This window comes from Hippocampus zosterae, chromosome 1 (genome assembly GCF_025434085.1).
Source record: "Hippocampus zosterae strain Florida chromosome 1, ASM2543408v3, whole genome shotgun sequence".
NCBI classification, from domain to species: Eukaryota; Metazoa; Chordata; class Actinopteri; order Syngnathiformes; family Syngnathidae; genus Hippocampus; species Hippocampus zosterae.
The window spans coordinates 7,978,874-8,000,754 of NC_067451.1; the positions used below are offsets into that span (position 1 = coordinate 7,978,874).

Genomic DNA, 21,881 nt, shown 5'->3' on the forward strand with positions numbered 1-21,881 from the left:
GAGACCGTTGTCTTATTTTAAAAAGTCATGTTTAAATGAAACTAACTAAGTTATGTACTTAAAGAACATTTGTTCCAGTATACGACATGTCCCTGGTGGTCTAGTGGTTAGGATTCGGCGCTCTCACCGCCGCGGCCCGGGTTCGATTCCCGGTCAGGGAACAGCCATTTTGACTGTTTGGTATTTAGGCCTCTGTCCACAGCGGGGTGGCTTAATAGTAACGACATAAATATGTGTTAAGTTGATTCTTTTTACTTATCATGCCTTTGCATACTAATAATGATAAATCGGTTATGCTTGCAATGAAGAACACTTGTGCTTTTAATAGAAATATAAAGCTTTTAATGAAGATATGCACACATTTATAATGTAAGAATGCTTAGTGCACTGGGTGGCGGTTGAGGGACGCAGTTGAGGGACGCTACCACCTTTCCGAGAAAGTGGTTGGAAAGACAAAACAAGAGCTAGGTCGGACGTGGACGGAACTGTCAACACCAGCTGCAATTTTTGTGTTTTTGTTGATTTTTTTGTTGATTACACACATGTACCCGGTACTTAATTTTCACTCACATACACACACATAGTCAAACATGTTCAGTCTATCTTCAACAGCCCTCATTCTTTAGGTTGGACATGGCCATGTATTAGATTCCCAATAAATGAGAGGGGAGATCCTTGGGTGACGTGCAGAGAACTGAAACCAACGCGTCTCCTCGTCCCCTGTGCATTTTTCCAGTGTTAAATGGGATCGACATTGCAACATAGCCATGCAAAATAAATACCTGGCAGGCGACAAAAACGTCATGTTAGTGTGCAGCAGCTCATTCATTCTTTTTGTTTTTCCTAGTACTGCATGCAGAGCTCGTCCCATGCACTGTTCAAGGCTGCCAAGTGGCTTATCTACCCAATGTCAATCCATGCACTGTCTTACAGAATCAGTCGAGTAAGCGTGGAGAGCATTTTTTCTTATCTCCTGCCTTAGTTAGCAAAGCCAATTTCAAATGGTCCACATATGACCTTTAACCCTTGTGTTACATAAACATTGATTAAAGTTGGAAGATTTTGCTCTTGTGTTGATTTAGAAATCCAGCCCGTGAATGCATAAATGAGATCTTACATTTTTACCTGACTCAGACCAACATGAATTTGTATGTTTGAAGACATGATTGGTGGTTCACAGCTTCAAATCTAGTCATTAAATTTCATAATGAGGGAAGGCACAACACAACCCAATGATAGCAAAGTTGTCACTGAAGTGACATAATTTCATGGCACAAGACAATCATTTCTCCCACATCATTAGCCGTGATGTTTCTTCTCATGTGTCAAGACAAATGTGCATCTTGCGAACATAATCTATCAAACAATGTAATATTATCGGAATATTCTGGCAAATAGCAGCGTAACAGAAGCAGTTATAAAACAAAGACTTAAAAACCCAAAGTCACAAGTCATCCAAATCAAGGCCTTCACTGTACACTTGCACATTCGACCTCCTCCCAGAAAGCTAACAACATCCCACCTACGTCCACTGATGACCACTTAACACGAACAAAAATTGTGTCTGTGACTTACAAACAACCTTCGAAGCATCCCGTGACCTTTTGGCCCTTTTCGACCGAAACAGATGATGACCTCCTCTTTCGTAGCATCACTGTGTCCAACCTCACCTGCCTGTTCCTTTTTTTTTTATTCTCAACATACTCAACTCCCATTTTCAACTTAGTCGAGCTCCGTTGGCGCTGTCTCCGAAATTGACCTCTATTCTTGCTTGTTTAAAGCAACACAGTTTCACAAAGAAGACAACTTTCAATTGACGATTTTCTCTTCCTCACGATTGTCCTTGAAGGATTCAACACTGATGGTGTGTATTCACTAACACTTTTTAAGGGTAATTGTTAGATGAAGTTACGCAACAATAGACATTCCAAAGGGTTAGTACTGCTTGTCGAAAAATACTAAAAGTCATTTCACAGTTGTTGACACATTTTTATTGAATGAGAACTGAAGAAATGTGCTGTGTAATTATTGAGTGTGGTGCGATTTTGCTATTTGTTTACAAGAGCGTTGGCAGTGTTTAGGTTTTTTTTTTTTTTTTGCCGGCCAGTTATTCAAGTATTTAAATTTAGACAGAGAATGAGTTTTAAAAAAAAGAAAGTGAGAGATACTCAAAGACAGACATGTTTTTTACTGTTGTGACAAAGCTCATGCATTGCCGGTAAGTGCCACATCGGTTGGTGGCGAAGGGGCCAGTGTTAACTTGTCTACGGTGGTGATGATCATCGGAGCAGCGTTCCTTCCCTCATCACAAACTCCGGGACTAAAAAATGGAAAAATTCTCTCTGAGAACACACACCCGGTGAATGTGTAGATGTGAGACCTGGCATCCACATCGAAAAATGACACTGTCCCCTCCTCGTAATCAATGAACACGCCGACCGTCTGCGGCTTCGTGTCAAAGGTCAAAAGGACAGACGGTGAGTCCAAAGCACGGTACTCGTCCCCGCCCCTGAGACGCATCGTCCAGAAGCCATTCTCAGGCTTGGAGGTGATCAGGCCTTTCCTATTTACTGACTCTTTGACCACGCCCACGTCCCAAAAAGTCTTAGTCCCCACGTCCACCTGATGGGAGAGAAAGATTGAATAAAGAGACCGAAAAGTATGGCCGCGCTGGTGTTGATGTCGCTCGGCGGAGATAGTGACCTGAAAATAGAACCTGCCGGACAAGAAGCCTCTCTTGGCCAAAACACAGATCACCGGGTCGAAGCGCTGAGGGTTATCAGGCACAATTCGCAGCATCTCGGCGCGGCTCACCCGCTTGCCGTTGTCCAAAAGACAAATATTGGGATGGGCGGTGTCCGGGTCCAGCTCCACGTCCACTGTTGGAAACCAGAAGCTCTCTTTATCCGAACAATCGTGACCCGAGAGGAGAACAGTGACGAAAGCGTTACCTGCGTAACTCTGCATGCGCTTCATTTCTGAGGAAGAAGAAGACGACCGTGACGATGAGCTCGGCTCGTAAGATGTTGAAATATTTTGAAGGGTGCGACTCACCGTCCGTTTGCAGGCCCTCCAGCTCACTCCTGAGGGCGGCGACCATTTTTGACAGCGCTCTTCTCGACGTCCCCACGCATTGCTCAGTGTGAACGCTGATCTCCGCCCATTCTCTAGTCGGGGGAGCCGACGTTAGCGAGGGAAACCTCTGTCCTCACATAAACACAGAAAGGTCACACGACAAACCGAATATGACTGGCGACAAAATATTGACACCTCAAACTCACCTGGAGGAGGATCAGATGGTCGTCCGTGTCCATGAGCTTCGCCAACTCGGCGTTCCTCGACTGGAGCTCGGCAATCTCCCGCCGGAGCTCGCCCACCAGCCCTTTGGCCCTTTGCTCGGCCGCCTTCTGACTCTGCTCAACCTCGCCGTCGACCGCCACTCGCGTTTCCTCGGCCAAAGCGATCAGGCGCTCGAAGAGGTGTTTGTTGTTTGTCTTCTCATTTGCCGCACTTATCTGGTTAAGGAGGACAGGGTGACGCCGCCTCAGGGACAGCCGGGTCAGGGAAATTTTCATCAGGGATTAGGTCGCACCTTACTGAGTTTGAGAGCATTTTGGATTTCCTCCACTTTGTTCTGTCGCTCTTGGATCTTGTGCTCAAAGTCGGTCTGCATCGTCCCCATCTGGACCTGAAATGGTTTCGGCGGTCTCGCGTAAACGACACACATGAATACTTTCTTGAAAAAAAAGCAGTTTTTGAGGTCACTCAGACGGCAGCCGGGTGGTTAAGTTCAATGACAACCTAATATTATTATTATATATATTATATATATTATATAGGGGGCGGCCCGGTAGTCCAGTGGTTAGCACGTCGGCTTCACAGTGCAGAGGTACCGGGTTCGATTCCAGCTCCGGCCTCCCTGTGTGGAGTTTGCATGTTCTCCCCGGGCCTGCGTGGGTTTTCTCCGGGTGCTCCGGTTTCCTCCCACATTCCAAAAACATGCATGGCAGGCTGATTGAACACTCTAACTTGTCCTTAGGAGTGAGTGTGGGCTATGATGGTTGTTTGGCTCTGTGTGCCCTGCGATTGGCTGACAACCGATTCAGGGTGTCCCCCTCCTAGTGCCCGTAGACGGCTGGGATAGGCTCCAGCAACCCCCGCGACCCTAGTGAGGATCAAGCGGCTCGGAAGATGAATGAATGAATGAATATATATATATATATATATATATATATATATATATATATATATATATATATATATATATATATATATATATAATATTATTGCTGCGCTTTGATCCTTTGACAGAAATAATGAAGAAATGATTTATCTCCGCCAGAAATTCCCCCAAATCTGTGCGTTCAAAATGTTTTCACGACAGCAAACTCATCTGCTACGTGCACTGGGAACAGAAAAAGAACATCTCCACAAAGTCGATTAGACCAACCCTGAAGACTTTGGTCCATACTGTTTCCATGTTGGTGTGGAAATATTGCCATGGCAACAAAAGGATGCCCATACCTTCCTCTCCTTGCTCTCCTCGTCAATGTGCACGACGCGATGGCCTTTGTGCTGGCTCTCGGTGCAGAAGCGGCAAACGCACCGCTGCTCATCCCGACAGAACATCTCCAGGAGCTGATCGTGCTGCCCGCACAGACGCTCCCGCAGATTGGCGGCCGGCGCTATCAACCGGTGCATCATCAAGGTGGCCACGCTGCGGTGGGCCTCCAGGTGGGTGTGGCAATACGAGGTGAGGCACACCAGGCAGGACTGGAGGGCGCGCACCTGCAGGGAGGCGGCGGCGCACACGTCGCACGGCACCTCGCCGTCTCGCGGCGGCGGCGAGGAGGACAGGCCGAGCGTCATCCTCTTGAAGGTGTCGGCCAGCTTCTTGAAGGCGGCGTTGACGCTTACTTCGGGCCGGTTTGTGAAGGCCTTGTCGCACGCGGGACAGCGGCAAGCCTTGCTGTCGCTCCACCGGCGCTGGAGGCAGGCCTGGCAGAAGTTGTGTCCGCAGGGCGTGGTCACGGGGTCGTTCAGCACCTGCTCGCACAAGGGACACTCCAACTGCTTTTGAGCCGGACCGCCGCACGGGGACTCCATTTTCTGCGACACAACCGAGACAAGTCCCGCCATTTGTATCGAGAAGTCGTTTGTCTAGACTCCACCTTGATCAGCTATGCGTGCTCTCTTTTGTCCTCGAAACCTTTGACACGCCCGCGCGAGTATTTTGATTCAAACTGGAAACAAAGCTGACGTGGAAAAACTGTCGAAGGAATGATTCAAAGCTCGTCTGCCGGCACGTTTTTTTCCTCTTACAAAGCTCGTTCTGATGTCGTTTGGACTAGTCAATGCATTTCTGTTGTATGTGTGCTGCGGTGACATTTTACTCTAGTTTGATTACATAAAATAAAAAAAATAAAATTTTAAACTGTTGAGTCAGCTTCAGTTTTTTTTTGGTTTGTTTGTTTTCACACAACGTTTCCTCGTGTTTGGAGTGACAGCAAAATCGCATTTGAAAGGCAGGAAAACACAAGACAGTGGCTCGTAACCAAAGTGCAATAAGTGTCCGTTTACACTTACTGGGACGATCTCGCTCATGTACACGTCTGTCGTCGGTGGCGGGACACCCGGAAGAATCACGCCCGCTCAGGGTTCAACGGTTGATGCCTTTCGACCTGTGACTCACCTGAGAACTCTGACGCAGAGGAATGCAGTTGCTCCGGATAACATCGAGCATGATTTCCCCTCGTCACATGGTTGCCACTTTACGATCATGTGACATTTTCAGCAATTTGACTTTTTTTTTCTTCAAGCTTTTGTGGATCTGCTGCTAAAAAAAATCTATATTAAAAATCAAAATGATCATCTGTTTTGAATATGTCTTATGTACTCCAGATAGAAAGGTGTCTAAAATGGGACAGGCCTCGCGAGACCTTAGGATCTGGATGTGGATGGACTGAGATTGGATCAGGCGCACTCAGAGTCAAGTCTGGCATCCCTTTAAGGGATTGTGATGGCAGGGACGGCGTGCATATTTCCTCAAATGTGATATGCTGCCTTTTCTGTTTTTTTTTTTTTTTTACTGTGAGCTCTTGGAAGACGGTGTGGAATTTATATTTTTAGTACTTCTGTTTTAAGGCCAGGCGGCCCGGTAGTCCAGTGTTTAGCACGTCGGCTTCACAGTGCAGAGGTACCGGGTTCGATTCCAGCTGCGGCCTCCCTGTGTGGAGTTTGCATGTTCTCCCCGGGCCTGCGTGGGTTTTCTCCGGGTGCTCCGGTTTCCTCCCACATTCCAAAAATATGCATGGCAGGCTGATTGAACACTCTAAATTGTCCCTAGGTGTGAGTGCGAATGGTTGTTCATCTCTGTGTGCCCTGCGATTGGTTGGCAACCGATTCAGGGTGTCCCCCGCCTACTGCCCGGAGACAGCTGGGATAGGCTCCAGCACCCCCCGCGACCCTAGTGAGGATCAAGCGGCTCGGAAGATGAATGAATGAATGTTTTAAGGCCCCCTTTTAATCTGATCAGGCGATTAATTGATTAATTATGGCGCAGTTGCAGACCAAAGCAAACAGTTCCGGTCACCTTTCACTGACTCAAATATGAGAAAATGACCTCAAGACAGATTAAATAACTTGGACAAAGAAAGCAAATTTGGCAAAGCAAAAAAAAAATGAACCAAAGATTGTTTATGAGATAGATAACCCAGTGTGGGGGACAACAAAAGATGCCAGATTGCACCATGGACTAAAATAGTATGTTTATTTTGATGACATCATGCACAGCCTGGAAGAGAAAATATCCGTTATCCTGAGCCAGAATGGATCATTTTGCTTGGAATGCGATGTTGTCCTCTCAGCCAATAGAGTCTGAGAAGGGAAGCAGGTGGGAGTGAGGGGGATGGTGGGGACCAACATGGAGGGGAGGGACAGCGGAGATAGAGGAAATTTGGCCGGGAATGAGCGGGAAGGAATAGCAGAGGCAAAGCTGGAGTGGACAAGTTGTCTATGCACACACACGAACGGTAAGTTTTCCTGCATGTGATGTCTGTCGGTTTTTGATTAACAGAAAGACGTTTCTACGGTTCTTTTTTTTTTTTTCCCCAATTCGCAACTGGCACTTTGCCATTACCTTTTCATTACAATATTTAATTCAGTTAATTGACTCTTGCCAACAGGTTGGGTGTGATAGCGGTCTCAAGCCGCCACCATCCAATACTTAGAAGTTTACATTTTGAGCTTTCTTCTGTTTCTGACCTGGAAATATAGCCAAAAGGATTCGACCAACTCAGCTACGAAATATTTTTACCTCCGATTTTGCAGGCGTGTGAGCCTTTCGCCACCCAAAATAGGATCGCTCACCACTTGTGTGACCAAAAAAGGGCTTCCCGTCTGCTGCCAGGAGAGCTCCACCCAGACTTGGGAGAGCTGTTCCTTGAAGAACCTCATCATGTCCCGTGACCCCGTAGCGGAGCACCATCATCACCTGTGAAGATCGCGCCGAGTTCCAAATCCTGAGAATGATGCGGTTTCAGCCTCCTTGGCCCTTCTTTGCCGGATTGCTTCTGGTCACCTGCTGGGCGCCACCGGGGGTCCGCTGCCAGAATGACACGGAGCCTATCGTGTTGGAGGGCAAATGTTTGGTGGTGTGTGACTCCACCCCCTCTGCCGAGCCATCGGGAAATGCCCTGGGCATGTCGGTGAGGTCGGGGACGGGCAGGGTGGCGTTCTCCGCCATCCGCAATACCAACCACGAGCCCTCGGAGATGAGCAACCACACGATGACCATCTACTTCGACCAGGTGGGTTGGATTTTGTTGTGGCGGAGGGCAGAGCAGCGGTGGAATGAACATGTCTCTTCCTTATTCGCAGATTTTGGTGAACGTCGGTAGCCATTATGATCCCCCCAGGAGTCTCTTTGTGGCTCCAAGAAAGGGAGTCTACAGTTTCAGCTTTCATGTGGTCAAAGTTTACAACAGGCAGACAATACAGGTATGTTCTTTCTTCTTTTTACCCCTCACTCAGTAACGTGACTGTTTCTACCACTCCCCATACCCCGTTTCTTCAAGGTGAGTTTGGTTGTCAACGGTTGGCCGGTGATTTCAGCCTTCGCCGGTGACCAGGATGTGACCAGGGAAGCTGCCACGAATGCTGGCCTGGTGATGATGGAAAGGGGGGACAAAGCGTATCTCAAACTCGAGAGGGGCAACCTGATGGGAGGGTGGAAGTATTCCACTTTCTCCGGATTTCTGGTCTTCCCCTTGTAGGACTGTGGCGAGGTGAAGGTTTGTGGAGGGATCAAGTCTTTGTCATCGCTAAGAATCATGTTCACCAAGGAAAGACTTCGCAGGCCCCAACATCATCCTGACTTTTCCTTTTCCTCTGCACTATTATGGCTCACTCAAGATTGTAGCCCTAATGTATTGGCTTGCTCGCAACACGGGGCTTGGTATTTTCTCAAATGCATGAAACTATTTGTCTGTGGGTTTTTTTTCCTTTATTTTGTTTGATTTTGCTCGCTTTCTGATCAATCTGTCTTGACTTTGTCGTGTAGCTCAAGCTACGAGTGAAAATTTCTGTTGAGCTAGCTTGCTGGAGCGTTCAAGTTAGCTAGCTGTTGTATATTCATGTCTTGCCATCTCTACTCATTTTCAATATACTGTATCACACAGTGAATGTGTTTGTGGAATTAGGCAGATAAATTTTAGCTGGTAAAAAGCACCTTGCCTCCCTCGTGCTTTACTTACACTTGTCACCTCCAAACCACCGGGCCAAATCGTTGGCTGCGGTTTGTAACAGATGTGTCCTGAGCGAAGGTAGACTGTCTTTAAAACATTTTTTAATCAAGTGTAACTGTCGTTAACTTATCCATGATGATGTGCAAACATGGAAGCAAGCAACCACGTGAGTGTTTTTTTTTTTTTTGTCCACACGGTGATTCTTCACAGAGCATCCGGTGGCAGATGGAGGATCAGCGGCAAAGCGAATGCTTCGGTGCCAGAAGCCTGCTGGGTTCATGCTGGACCACCATAAGCTGTTGGTCTCAGCGGAGACCTGCGTGAGCACGTGGCTATGCTGCGAAGCAATGTGACATTTCATTGCCAAATGAAGGCTAACGCTAATAAAAACACGAATAAAAATACACGGATACGTCACAGCTCTGGATATTTTTGACATTTTTCCTTACTTTCAGGCTTTGCCTAAAAAAAATTTTTCAGTGCTCAAGCATGGTGAGAACAGGCGTCAAAATGAAAACAAAAACTTTCTAAATTTGCTATTGCATGGAAAATCCTACTGGATCCCCGACACCCTGCTCACCACCTCTTCCAGCTACTATCTTCAGATAAACGCTATCGAACCTTGTGCACCAAAATCATGAGAGATTCAACCAGCTTCTTCCCTCTCACCATTAACTCCTGAAACAGTAACTCAACTCTACTGTGGCTCTATGCATTTTTCCACACGCCTGTGGAACAGTATTCCTGCACTGATCATTGTAGCTCTGGCTCTCTACATTCTTGAACAACTGTCGTTGATCAATAATCCACAGGACCAGACACTTGAAAGCGCTCAAAGACTTTCTGTATAATTGCATGCCTAAAGCTGCACTACAATGACTGCTACTGGTCACTTTATAAATGATGACATTTTATATCTGCACTGACTGCGCAACATTCATAGTATTGTATTGCACCACTGATCACTTTATCTCTGCTAGATGACTCTGCACATTGTCGCACAGCTGATATTGGAATGTACGACTGCAAAATGCTAACCTTTCATTACGGAAAGTCTTTTGTAGGAGCTTGTTATTGCAATACTAGTGTAGCCTATATTACCGGAAACAAATTCCTTGTGTCCTCTCCATACTTGGCCAATAAAGATGATTCAGATTCTATTCTATAAACTGATGATGTTTTAGATGCAACAAAAACCCTCACTTGTTTTCGGAACAATATCTGGGGCTCCTGGTGGAGCTGACCAGATTCTCATCCAAACGTGACGCTCTTTTTACACAACTCGCAAAACCAATAAAGGACCAGTTTTCTACATTTAATTCTCCAGAGCACAGGATAGGAAATGCTACATGGCATGCTGCATTATTCTAGTGTAGCCGAGCTCTTAATTCACTGATCGGTCGTATGGTGGTGCTCTTTTGCTTCCAAAACCTGCAGCTCTGCACTGCCACCATGTTGCAACGAGTGAAAGAAGAAGTAACATAATAGAGAAGAGCTCCAGCATGTTTAATAACTTTGGGTTTCTGCTTCCTCTACTGGCTACACAGAGCCAGTAACATGCAAATTAGCGCAGTGGAAAGTAATTACAATATAGTTTTAGATCGGATGTACCATCGCGACAAAAGTATTTGGTCCTTTGGCTGTGTAAATTCTCTCTCGTCCAAGTCATGGTAATCCACAAGGGTTGAACCGAGGCAATTTTATGCAGTACAGTGAAGAGTGAAGTGACCCATATCTTTTAGAGGCTAAGTCGCCATTGCCCAGGCATATAGAGCAACATGGGCGAGCGTCTTCTTTGGTCAGCAGTTCATTTGCATGTCAAGAAGGGACATTCCTTTGTTAGATGAAGCCTCTTTGGCATATATGATTAGATAAGTGATTTGAGCGAGCCCGTTATTTTGCTGTCACCTTGCTCTTGCTTTCCTTTCTCGATGATTCCCTTGGCGCACATATTAGTTGATTTCACTTAAGACTCAACTCAACTCAACTGTATTTATAGAGCACTTTAAAACAATCACCGCTGTATACAAAGTGCTGTACATGGTGCAAAGATCACATACCGTATAAACAACACTATCAACATAATGTGTGCGTTCACGCATTTTCAAATGGGCAAGGCCGATTTGCCCCGCCCTGTGGGTGGGGCGGCCAAGGCAAGATAAGATTAGTAATAATGTTGGACAGGTTACACCTTCTTTCGCAATCTAGCAGAAAAGGCTCCATAGGTATGCATTTGGTCTTTCCGGCATACATGAAAGAGCTCAATTAAGAATATAAAGTGTTTTGGTAATCACTGTTAATTTAATATAGCGAGCATGAAAGATAAAAAGATAAAAAGGGTTCACATAGAAATTTTCAATTGGTACCATGTCTAGGATACAAATCGGGGTTGCTGCGGGCATAATTTGCATATTTATATAAGGACAGGGCGGGGCAAGACTGGTACGCCAACATTTTCACATTGATTCAGCGTACGCAGAGATTCAGGCATCTGGATTTATTTTTTTCGTGTGTGCGACATTTTATGGATTTGACAGCAAGAAAAAGGTCACAGCAAAATAACGGTCTAACTCAAGTCATATTATCATATGAGCCAAAGAGGCCTGATCAAAAAAACCTTTGACCTCCAATTCTGGATCAGGAGAATCACCGGTTTGAAGGAAGTGGCAAGAAGCCATCTATGTCAAACTACCTAAGCCATCTCTAAACAGGAGACAGAGTTTGAGGCATCACTTATCGTCTGTCTGTAACAACGTAGTAACATTCCTTCCCCCAAACAATGTCTCATTCCATGAGAGGGCTGGATCTGACGAGCAGAGAGGATTGGTATACAGAAAGGTCCTTTCACAAACTACCCAAGGCAAACAACCTCAACATCCTATTATGGACAAACCACCGTGACATCAATAGGGAGAGTTAAAACATTTAGAGCGTCATCAGAAAAGCCCTTTGGACAGGCCCATATTTTATATTTTATGTTGCATTCTACCGATTCAGGGTGTCCCCCGCCTACTGCCCGGACAGCTGGGATAGGCTCCAGCACCCCCCCGCCCCCCCCCCCCCCCGCGACCCTAGTGAGGATCAAGCGGCTCGGAAGATGAATGAATGAATGAATGTTGCATTCTGTACTGTGCACGGTTCATTTTTTAAAATTTATTTTGTACATGCAAATACTTTGTTTTTCTACTTTCTTCCCTCCAAATCTTGCTGCTGTAAATTAGGAATTTCTCCATTGTGAGACAAACAAAGGTTTTCTTATTTTATCTTGACTTTGCAGATTATAGGACAATTTTGGTAAAAAAAATTTGCGGGGAGAGAGGCGGGTCTTTATTCCGCTTTCAAAACATTCTTTTATCAATCTACGTTCAGCTCTGGAAAAGTTGAAATCATTTGACAATGGTTCACTATGCATTTGATAGTTGCACACAATGTTCACACTCAGACCCGTAAAGTAATCAATTGAGAGGCGTGTCTCAACACCCAATTCCCCCCCCCAAAAAAAAACGATTAAAAAAAGTTTCGATTTGTGACGTCACCGGAATTCCCCTCAACGCCTTGTTGAAAAAATGAAACTCTGCTCATGAGCTATTTCCTTCACCTGTAAATGGCCGCTTTGTGTGTTTGGGATGTGAGACGTATTATTAGCATAGAGGTTTTGGTTTTTTCACTGTTTATTAGCTTGTCGCTCCTGCGTCATAAGCAGCTGTTTTGTTTTTGTTTTTGTATTTTTTTGTTGGGTTTTTTTTGGGTTCTCCACGACTACTTTCACTTTCGTCGCTGCGTTAAGTGTTTCTTGGTTGGGTGCGCCGTATGCAGTGCTCTCCTGTGTTGTGTTTTTGTTCTCTCCTGGTTTGTTTTGTTTGGAGTTGTGACGTGATAGCACGAAGAAGCTCGCGCGTCGAAGCCACTCGGAGACCTGGGAGAAACAAAAGGTAGGAAAACTAAACAGCTTTTATTGACATTACGTCCTTCGCTCCGTTCTTTTTTTTCGTGCCAAGTCACTTTGCCGTTGCCGTGCGGTTTTCAACGTTTCTTAAAAGTGTCAAAAACTCGTTTCTAATGTTGTTACATCATCAACTCGCGTAGGAAAGTTAAACTTATGAATGCGTAAAATACTGACTATTTGTGAAAATAAACTTTTTTTTTAGTAATTTGAAAAGAAGAAATCCATCATCTGCATATCATTTTTTTCGAACACTGGGTTCTCGTCTGAAATGGCAGTCAAGTAAGACTAACGTGATACATTTGCGTAAGTACTGTACTGTGTCAAAAGTGTATAATAAGGAAATGGGAATTTGCACCTTCAGATATTGCCTGAAAAATATCAAGTACGTAACTATTTTAAAGAGAAATAACTTAAATTCATGGCAAACTTACAATTTCTTTGTTTATGCTAGCAAAACAGCAATATCGACTCGCCAGACAGAGATTATTCATGTACTACTTTATTCAATTTCTGCAATTGGCTGGTGAATTGAGGTAGATGTGTTCATCCACATTTGTCAGCGGTGCTTACATTTGTTTCATTAAACCAAAACAATGTCAGTTCCGCCACTTTGCCTTTTTCTCGTCAGCGATTCACGTACATTTGGAATTGTTTTTCCTCCCTGCACCATTTGAATGTTTGCAACCATTTCGACAAAGAACTCCCAACGGGTCTCATTGATTTTGACGAATTGTCATTTGCGTTCACACGCGAGGGTTGACCTTATGAAAGTTAGCGTAAGCTAAGCAGCTACTTAATGAAATGTACATTGTCTGCAGGAAAGGGATGTTCCCCAGCATGTTTACACCATTCTTGTAAAAAACGAGGGATGGACGTACAAGACAAGGTGGGGGATGAGTTTGTGTGCCCCGAGGCACTGCGGGGGCCTCTGAACTCCCAGCAGGAATCCGTGGAGAGGATATTCCGAGTGTCGTTCACCATCAACACGAGAAACATGCCGCCCGGGACCAGCGGGCAGATATGGCTGCGACTGCAAGGGTCAGACCGTGACGTGAAAGCAGCCAAGGTTCGACGCGCCAATTCCTCTGCCCATGTGGATCGTGGTGCAGTTGATCAGCAACTATGCCCATCTTTCAGATTTTTGTGAAGGGACTTGTGAGCCAGGAGGAGCAACAGGAGATCTCCTATCCCGTCGCACTCAACTGCATCTTCTGCAGTGCCAATGGGTTCTTCATGGACTGCATGATCAAGAGCACTTCAGCACAGATTGTGGTTAGTCTAGTAAACACTTAAAACAAAGAGTATAGTGTTAAATTTATATCTTCTTCCCCCTTGAGTGATTAACAGCCCCCAAGTGTCTTCTTTCGTGCCCCCACACCTTGGGAAAATTCCTGATGGCTGTCAAGTCTCCCGAAGGAGGAACTCTTATCTCAGGATGTATGCACAGCAGGGAGGTCTGGACCTTGCCATCATGCCGCGATCGAACTGAATTGACGTTTCTTTGTTTCTGACTTTTACATAATGGGCAGTACTCCACGCCTCTCATTATCATATTGTCTCTATTTAATCTCATGACTGTGTTTTTTTTCTACGCTTCCTCACTGAAATCTGAAACCCTCAGGAGCCCGAATCAATAGAAAAATAAATTAAACCCTTCGAAGGTCTGTTCATTGATTCCAGCCTGTATTTGGATAACCAACATCCTCATCGTCCGAAATTCAACGAACATGCGGAGGAAGAGAAAGGCCACTCTTCCTCCCAACACGCTCTTCAAACTTAGAAATTAGATTCATTTTGAACCGCTAATTTACCGAAACATCAAGCGCAGTTTCTTATTTTGTTGGAGCTGTAGAAAAGGCGCTTGTTTACCTCGATTCTGTTCAGGCTCCAACAATATTTTGATGATGTTTTTGTTGTTCCACCTCAAACCAGGTGAGCACTCCGGGCTTGCTGCTCATATCTGGTCTCACTGAGCCGGTGGTGCGAGCCTATTCCCTCATCGCTGACCTGTTGGAGAGGTATAAGGGGGGGCAGGCCGGCTCCTCGGACGCTGAAGAACGAGGTTCGGGTGAGTTGTGTCATTCACCCCAGGCGTTCAAAGCTCTGGTGGAGAAATGGGAGGACCACCACATCCTGGATCTCCTCGTACTGCCGCGATCTGTGAAGGAAGCCCTGCTGGACCTGGTGAAAGACTCGGGACTTGCGCCTAACATGAAACGAGTAGGATTACATGAGCGGAGCCTGCCTGGGATGACTTTGGGTGTGCCCGGTGCCGCTGAGGAAGGGCAAACGGAGGCTCGGCGTAAGGCGAGAGAAAAGGAGCGGACAGAACAGGATGAAGTTGAGGTGGAGACGTTGTCACCGGCAAACAAGGAGTTCTGGCTTTTGTTGAAATTCTTCACGGCCATGGGGTACACAGAGGACGTGGTTAAACGGGTTCTTGGACGAACTGGACCCAAAGAGGCCTCTCAGATACTGGACCTGGTTCAGCAAGAGCAGGACTACAGTGGCGGGGAACACCAGAGCAAGAGGAACCCACTTTATAAAATGGATGACAAGACAGTGGGAGGAGGAGGAGATGTGCCGTGCGAGGTCGGTGCCGTGGGCAGCGCACAATCCAAGGAAGAGGATGACTTTGTGTTGGGAGTTCTGAAGCGAGCTGTGGTGAGTTGCGGCTACACCGAGCACAAGGTGGCCAAGGCTTGCAGCATGTTGCCGCATGGAGCCAGCCACCTGCTGCTCCTGGAGCTGCAGAAGGAGACTGGCAGTGAAATGAAAGTCTTAGAGGAGGAGAGTCCGAAAGCTGGAATGACAAAGGATGTTGAGAGAATAGGCTCAGACACAGCAAGCCAAGCAGAACCCGGTTCCAATCGGCATTTGAATGAAGTCCTGGTGCTCCCACGTCCCGATCCTGCCAAAGGGCCACCCGGGCCAATGTATGCCTCATCTTTCACTCACGTCCCGTGCCTGAAACCTCAAAGCCTGAGCTGCTCGAAGGGAGAGCTCCAAGCTCAGCATTCTCCCACCGGATCCAGAGAATGCTCCAATGAGGCCAGCGTCCCTTCGATGGCGGTGACGGGCAAGCAGCGCTTCCTCGAGGGTCTGCAGACACCCTTTAAACTCCAGCTAACAGATCGACCGGGGAACCCTAAGCTGAGGACCGTCATCATTGATGGGAGCAACGTGGCCATGAGGTAGGAGGAGGGAGGAGAGCTACACTAGCGCCTTCAGATCCAAGTGGCCTCACTTATGACTTTTTGAGAAAGTAGACATCGTTAAGATTATGGGTTTTTTTTTAGCAATGAGCTAATTTCAGTGCGCAAGCTGCACTTTGATAAGTGCTGAACAAATCTTCCAAAAGAGGTTTCAATTGCATGAAATGTGGTTGTTTTAGTCAGGATAATGCTAAAATAATAGCCTATTACCCCCAAATGTATCTGACTGGCCCGAATATAACACAGCCCTGATTATAAGACGACGCCCTCTTTTTCAAGACTCAAGTTTGAAAAAAGACTGAACACCAAATTAATTTTTAGACAGAAAATAATTACATCTGAAACAAATGATTATTACCATATATTTGAGAGAAAAGGTGCGTTATTGTGCCTCATTTAAATCTAAAGTGCAATCACATTCGTAAATGAATGGCTTCTGGTTTTTAAAATGTAAACATAACTTCTCCTCAGCTGCCCGTTAACCTGGCCGATCTTTGACCCACTTTTCTCCAGATTGTCACTACGTTTCTCAATTTTCTGTGATCTCTTCTTTTATTTTCTTCTCTTTTCCTTCCTACCGCTATTTTTTATTTTTCTTCTTCGTGTTACCACTATTTTTATTTTTATTCTTCGTGGCAGGGGTTCACTTTGGCCTGGGGAGTCAAGTTCAGCATTCGCTTCATTGATATCTGGCGCCATCTGGCGTCGTGGATGGGTATAATATCTAGACCCCGAATATAAGTCGACCCCCACTTTTTCAGTTTTATTTTAATGCAAAAAACACTGTCTTATATTCGGGCCAACACGGTGGTTATGTTCCCGGGTTTTAACCCTTTCAGGGACAGCGGTTACCACAGTGGACAGCTTAAGATGTTATCAGGTTACAGCGTGCATGAAAGAGTTAAATTAGCATATTCATGATTTTTTTTCTCTTTACTCTCATTGAAAGTTTCCTTCCCCTCCCATCTTCTACCCTTTCTGTAGTCACGGGCTGGGGCAGTTTTTCTCATGCCGAGGCATTGCTTTGGCTGTACAGCATTTTTGGGAGCGAGGTCATCGGCACATCAGTGCTCTGGTGCCCCAGTGGCGGCAGAAGAGTGACCCCCGCATCCGAGGTTATTACACCCGTTCCCTTCGACGAACTCATGTTTGTGTGAACAGGAATTGCTTTTCCTTCTAACCTCGCCTAAACACGACACAAACTGTTCTTTTTTTTTTTTTTACGTCCACAGAGCAGCACTATCTCGGTGAGCTGGAGAACCTGGGCCTGCTCTCCTTCACACCCTCCAGGGAGGTAATGGGTACGAGGATCAGCTCGTATGACGACAGGTAGCACGTATAGATATTGTCTTTGGAGATTTTTGGTCTCATTGCTGAAAAATAAAAAACTAAAACCAGCATGGTTGACCTGCAGACTCATGCTGCAACTTGCACAAAAGACTAACGGCGTGATTGTGACCAAAGACAACATGAAGGACCTTTTGAATGAGTCGTTCGCGTGGAGGGACATCATCAAAAAGAGGTAAAACACTCCAAACAAAACCGACATCTGGTTGCGATGAGATGGTACTGGAAATACTGACCACTAAAACATACAAGTCTGCAAGACTCCCCCCCAACCCCTACCTCACTAGAGTTGCGTGTGTACTTAAACACAGGAAATCAACAGTGGTGCTATGCGGGTGCCCTCTAGTGGGGGGTACATGAAATTCACTTTCTAAACTTTTGACACGTTTAATATTTAAGAATAGTATGGTCTTGAACATTAAAAGAATTATAATTGCTCACCATGTATACCACCACTCGGAAAGTTAACGAGGGATACCGTACGTGATCGCTGCCGAGGCTTTGAGCCTGTTTCGAACCTATTCGTCAGCATGAGACTTGATTTTTGTTGTTGTTTTACTGTTTTTGAGCTTTCTACTGTCTTTGTTATTACTGTATTATTGTTTATTGTTATTTGAATTATTCGTGCTCCATATACGGCACTTTGTCTACAGCGGTGAGTGTTTTAAAATGCGCGATAAATACCGTTGAGTTGAGTTAGGCATTTGCTAAGCTGCAATGTAATGTATTATGTCACATTGTACAACTTGTTTTGTACGTCTTCGAGTCTGCTTTGAATCTGTTTTGTTTGACTGTGCTGTCGGCTGCTAAACCGGCTATGCTAATAAAAATCAGTTTTCCCTTGCCTTACCTGTATAATTAAAGGTTAAGTCAATCTAGAAATAAATCATGTTACAGTGACTGACAATATCAAATAGTACTTTGAGAATTACCGGTAAGTCTTGTTTTTGTGGTACTTGGTACGAAAAATGTCAAGAACTTCTGTATTGATGAACGAAAGATGCAAAAATCGCCTCTGAGTGTCGTGTCCCCTGCAGATTGCTTCAGTACACGTTCGTTGGTGATCATTTCATGGTTCCAGATGACCCACTGGGAAGAGGGGGCCCTCATTTAGACGACTTCCTCCATTCCGATTGCAGGTGGGACGTAAGTCACATCATTCTGAAATAAATTCAACACTTTTTTTTCTCACCATAATTTCCCTACTAGGACATCCAACCCGGCTGGTGTACCCACACATTCCGCTTCCTTCAATCCACAGTGGTCACAAATTCCAGCCCACAACTTCCCTGACCAAATACCGGGTGGCGCGCTAAATAGAACAAGTGAAGTGAGCTGGGAAGTGGAACTCGAGCACCCCAAACCCAGAGACAAGCAGGGTTCTGAGACGGCTCTAGCCAGCAGAACGGTGGAGGCCACGGCAAGCCTGAGAGAGCGTCTTTGTCAGGTCTTTCCTGGTCAGGACAACATGGTGATGCTGGTTCTGCAGAGCAACCCGACAGAAAATGACCTCAACGTGCTCTCGGCCCTTCTTTTGGAGCAATAGAACTTGAACATAAATTCACACAACTGCGATGCCTTTTTCATCTGCTTTTCACCGCAGTGTCCGCTCGAGGCGGCACTGATGGCATCTGTACATACAGTGTTTCATCTTATTAAGTTGACTCTTACATGTTTCAAAGTTTGTATTGCACCACATTGTGCGAAATGTTGCCCACTCAGCATCCATTGTATCCTCGTCATCCTGGATGAGGGCATTCTTTCATCTTCAGCCTCTTCTCAAGGTCTGTCATTTTTTTCCCCCAGATGGGTTTTTGGGGAGATTTTGCTTTCCTACCTGGGAGTTAAGATCAGGGGATGTTGTTAAAATGTGTCAACTCTGAGCATGTGAAGTCCTGCGAGATTTTTTTTGTGATTACAGTTTATATAGATATATTTGACATGACTGGTTTCCTGATCAGCATCTGTCACGTGGCGTGGTGGTGGTGGACCCCAAAAAGCAGCCAAGCGGGAGGAGCAGGTTGTACTTGACGAGTTGTATTGATTAAAACACAGAGAAAACTAAATCATAAACAAACAAAGTCCTGAAAACAAAAGGAATCCAAAGTAGCAAACCAAAACCATGGCTGAAGCAAAAAAAAAAAAACGATCAACAGAAACATGACCAAAAATATGACAGCTACAATGACCGACAACGAGTGGTCTGGCTGGGAGTCCTTTTAAAGCAATAATTACAGAACGACCGACAGGTGTGCAGCTGCAGGTAGAGCCCTACAGTGCCACCTGTTGGTCCCAAACAGAATCATGACATCATCATTTCCACCAGGTGTGAATGTTGCACTTTACTGACATGGATGAAGCGCCCTTTTTGTTCTGACACTGTTGACCGGTTTGGTGGCTTTTATACTTTCAAAATAGTCAATGTATTTTACAAGCATCCTTGGATTTACCTGTAAGGCTGGCTGTCAGACCATAGTGTGTTGGTTTACGGTGCAATGTGTCTTTCAGTGCTGTGTTTGATGAGCTTGTAAAAAATGGCTTGTTTGACAGTGTGAGCACAGAAGGCCATGCTGCTCGAGCAGTGGTTCTTAACTTGGGTTCAACCGACCCCTTGGGGTTCGGGTGAATCAGTTTCAGGGGTTCGACGGAGCCTCTGCCATGGAGGGTAAGACACACCCGATTCAACATGTTGATTAATTATGACACGCCTGCTTGGCCATCACCGGCTGGTTTGTGCACAATTAAAAACGTATATAAGATAAGATAAGATAAGATATGCTTTATTCGTCCCACAATGGGGAAATTTGCAGCCTCCAGCAGCAAGAATGCATGTAGGAAGAAGAAAGGAGAAAGAGAAAAACAAACAAACAAACATCTTTCAATTAAATACAATATGAATTGATAAAAATTATTATTAATATTATGATTGTTATTTTTATATTATTTATATTTTATACTTATTGTGTTTACTTTTTTGTTTTTAATAAATGCATTTTTAATGTCTTGAATTTGTAAAAAAAAAGATTTTTTATTTTTCATTAATGAAGGGCTCGGTGAATGTGCATATGAACTGGTTGGGTTCGGGACCTCTAACAAGGTTAAGAACCACTGCACTAGAGGGAGACAACAAATGACACAGTTGGTTTTTTTTTATGAGTGTCCTAAAGTCCATCCATCCATTCATCCATTTTCTGATCCGCTTCATCCTCACAAGGCTGGAGCCTATCCCAGCCATCTTCGGACAGTAGGCGGGGGACACCCTGAACCGGTTGCCAGCCAATCGCACTGTCCTAAAGTCTTTTCCCCGAACTAAACAAGCTGAAGTACCAGTTCTGTTATTGGGGTTAAATTGACACCTTGGCATTAGGGATGTGAATCTCAGCACTGAGGACGATTCGATACACATCTCGATGCACTACCAGCGATGCGATACTTAAACGATACATGGAATTTTCTGGCAACACGATGCAATACGTTTCACCGTCTTCACGATGTGATACGATGCGATACACATTTAGTTCACTTCAATGCGATCCGATACGATACAGTGCAATTTGTTGTGATATTGTGTGTGCAATTAAACATGATGCAAATACGCAAAGAAAAAAAGTTTTAAAAAAGATTTGAATTCAGTATGGTATTGCAAAAAGTAGACCACTTTATTCCTTATAAACAGTAGAACGTGTAAAACAACTTATTTAAGCCCTTTCACAATTGGGTTTTGTGCAAAGAAAATGTAAACAATTTGGCACCTGAGACTCACAGCTGTTGCTATAGTGTAAACACAAACAGACTACTCACTGAGTGTCTTATAGGAAATATCCATCGCCATAGGACAGAAAAAAATACAATTGAAACAATGTGGCAGTCACAGCCTCAAAGCTGCTGTGTGTATTGTAGCGTACACAGACCACTCTCACCGAGTGTCAAAATGAAATGTCCAAAAGAGTCATCCATATATAGTTTTTCCGGTCACAGTGAGCTGCAAGGGGACCCCCAAAATAAGAGGCGATTTTTTTTCTGATCCCGACCTGGTTTGCCAAGTTTCTCCGGTGTCCAACGAGGAACTGGACGGGGAGGGGGCGGGAACCTTGTCGGTGATGTGGTGCCATCGTTTTAAGTCAGGGGTGTCCAAACATTTTGCCAAGGGGGCCAGATTTTATGTGGTAAAATGTCGGGGGGCCGACCTTGGCTGACATTCTTTACATTGAACAACAATATTGTTTCACATTTCCATTTTTATTTTAATTTCAACAATCTTAAGAATTTCTTTTGGTTCATTTGAAACAGGTATATCACATGCAACTGCTTATTCACTTGACTTTTTCTTAAACAGACGTCTCCTGAGTGCAAATTGATTGATTTGAAACATAAAATGTATCACCATGACTTCTCAATAGTCACAAAACCTTTGACTCGAACAACAGGGAAATGAACAAGCAATACACATATCCACAACTGCAAGGATCAATTGAAATATGACATATCAGTCAATATAAACACGGAGTGATGTCTTGTTAACTCGTGAGTGATGCCCTCTAGTGTCTAAATGCTATTACTCATTTAGACACTAGAGGGAAGCAGTACTCTATGAAACATCACTCACCAGTCTACGAGACCTCAGTCAAT

The 21,881-nt window shown here is 45.0% G+C and overlaps 3 protein-coding genes and 1 non-coding gene across 8 annotated transcripts; 3 read left to right on the top strand and 1 right to left on the bottom strand.

The window, feature by feature from the left end:
* Window positions 1-89: 89 nt before the first annotated feature.
* trnae-cuc (transfer RNA glutamic acid (anticodon CUC)) lies at window positions 90-161 on the top strand. Its single transcript has one exon. It is a non-coding gene; the product is annotated as a tRNA-Glu (tRNA).
* A 1,807-nt stretch (window positions 162-1,968) lies between these two features.
* Window positions 1,969-6,115, bottom strand: LOC127598065 (E3 ubiquitin-protein ligase TRIM39-like). 2 transcript variants are annotated; one of them, XM_052061583.1, is made up of 8 exons: window positions 5,587-6,115; window positions 4,525-5,109; window positions 3,593-3,688; window positions 3,282-3,515; window positions 3,055-3,202; window positions 2,952-2,978; window positions 2,704-2,879; window positions 1,969-2,622 (listed from the first exon to the last, which is right to left on the bottom strand). In XM_052061583.1, the coding sequence occupies exons 1-8, from the start codon at window positions 5,602-5,604 to the stop codon at window positions 2,206-2,208; spliced, it is 1,701 nt and encodes a 566-aa protein (XP_051917543.1). In that variant the 5' UTR covers window positions 5,605-6,115; the 3' UTR covers window positions 1,969-2,205. The 2 variants fall into 2 exon arrangements, with proteins under 2 accessions (XP_051917543.1, XP_051917537.1); XM_052061577.1 differs by lacking the exon at window positions 5,587-6,115 and having other exon boundaries at window positions 4,525-5,495.
* Window positions 6,116-6,498: 383 nt separating this feature from the next.
* si:dkeyp-74b6.2 (cerebellin-1) lies at window positions 6,499-8,727 on the top strand. Of its 3 annotated transcripts, none has more exons than XM_052061878.1 (4): window positions 6,499-7,031; window positions 7,185-7,808; window positions 7,879-7,998; window positions 8,076-8,727. In XM_052061878.1, exons 2-4 carry the CDS (start codon window positions 7,527-7,529, stop codon window positions 8,271-8,273), a joined length of 600 nt encoding a protein of 199 aa, XP_051917838.1. In that variant the 5' UTR covers window positions 6,499-7,031; window positions 7,185-7,526; the 3' UTR covers window positions 8,274-8,727. The 3 variants fall into 3 exon arrangements, with proteins under 3 accessions (XP_051917838.1, XP_051917828.1, XP_051917847.1); XM_052061868.1 differs by having other exon boundaries at window positions 7,330-7,808; XM_052061887.1 differs by having other exon boundaries at window positions 7,389-7,808.
* Window positions 8,728-12,286: 3,559 nt separating this feature from the next.
* Window positions 12,287-20,581, top strand: khnyn (KH and NYN domain containing). 2 transcript variants are annotated; one of them, XM_052061467.1, is made up of 9 exons: window positions 12,287-12,676; window positions 13,509-13,756; window positions 13,828-13,962; window positions 14,623-15,884; window positions 16,890-17,020; window positions 17,138-17,234; window positions 17,320-17,427; window positions 18,290-18,398; window positions 18,462-18,688. In XM_052061467.1, exons 2-9 carry the CDS (start codon window positions 13,559-13,561, stop codon window positions 18,543-18,545), a joined length of 2,124 nt encoding a protein of 707 aa, XP_051917427.1. In that variant the 5' UTR covers window positions 12,287-12,676; window positions 13,509-13,558; the 3' UTR covers window positions 18,546-18,688. The 2 variants fall into 2 exon arrangements, with proteins under 2 accessions (XP_051917427.1, XP_051917419.1); XM_052061459.1 differs by having other exon boundaries at window positions 12,288-12,676; window positions 18,290-18,391; window positions 18,462-20,581.
* Window positions 20,582-21,881: the final 1,300 nt, after the last annotated feature.

Coding starts and splice junctions, on each gene's coding strand:
- si:dkeyp-74b6.2 (XM_052061878.1), top strand. CDS start 7,527: ATGATGCGGTTTCAGCCTCCTTGGCCCTTCTTTGCCGGATTGCTTCTG. Junction 7,809..7,878: donor TGACCATCTACTTCGACCAG/GTGGGTTGGATT, acceptor CCTTATTCGCAG/ATTTTGGTGAACGTCGGTAG. Junction 7,999..8,075: donor ACAACAGGCAGACAATACAG/GTATGTTCTTTC, acceptor CGTTTCTTCAAG/GTGAGTTTGGTTGTCAACGG.
- LOC127598065 (XM_052061577.1), bottom strand. CDS start 5,139: ATGGCGGGACTTGTCTCGGTTGTGTCGCAGAAAATGGAGTCCCCGTGC. Junction 3,203..3,281: donor ACCATCTGATCCTCCTCCAG/GTGAGTTTGAGG, acceptor ATGTGAGGACAG/AGGTTTCCCTCGCTAACGTC. Junction 2,979..3,054: donor GGAGGGCCTGCAAACGGACG/GTGAGTCGCACC, acceptor CTTCTTCCTCAG/AAATGAAGCGCATGCAGAGT.
- khnyn (XM_052061459.1), top strand. CDS start 13,559: ATGGACGTACAAGACAAGGTGGGGGATGAGTTTGTGTGCCCCGAGGCA. Junction 13,963..14,622: donor GCACTTCAGCACAGATTGTG/GTTAGTCTAGTA, acceptor ACCTCAAACCAG/GTGAGCACTCCGGGCTTGCT. Junction 17,428..18,289: donor AGGGACATCATCAAAAAGAG/GTAAAACACTCC, acceptor TGTCCCCTGCAG/ATTGCTTCAGTACACGTTCG.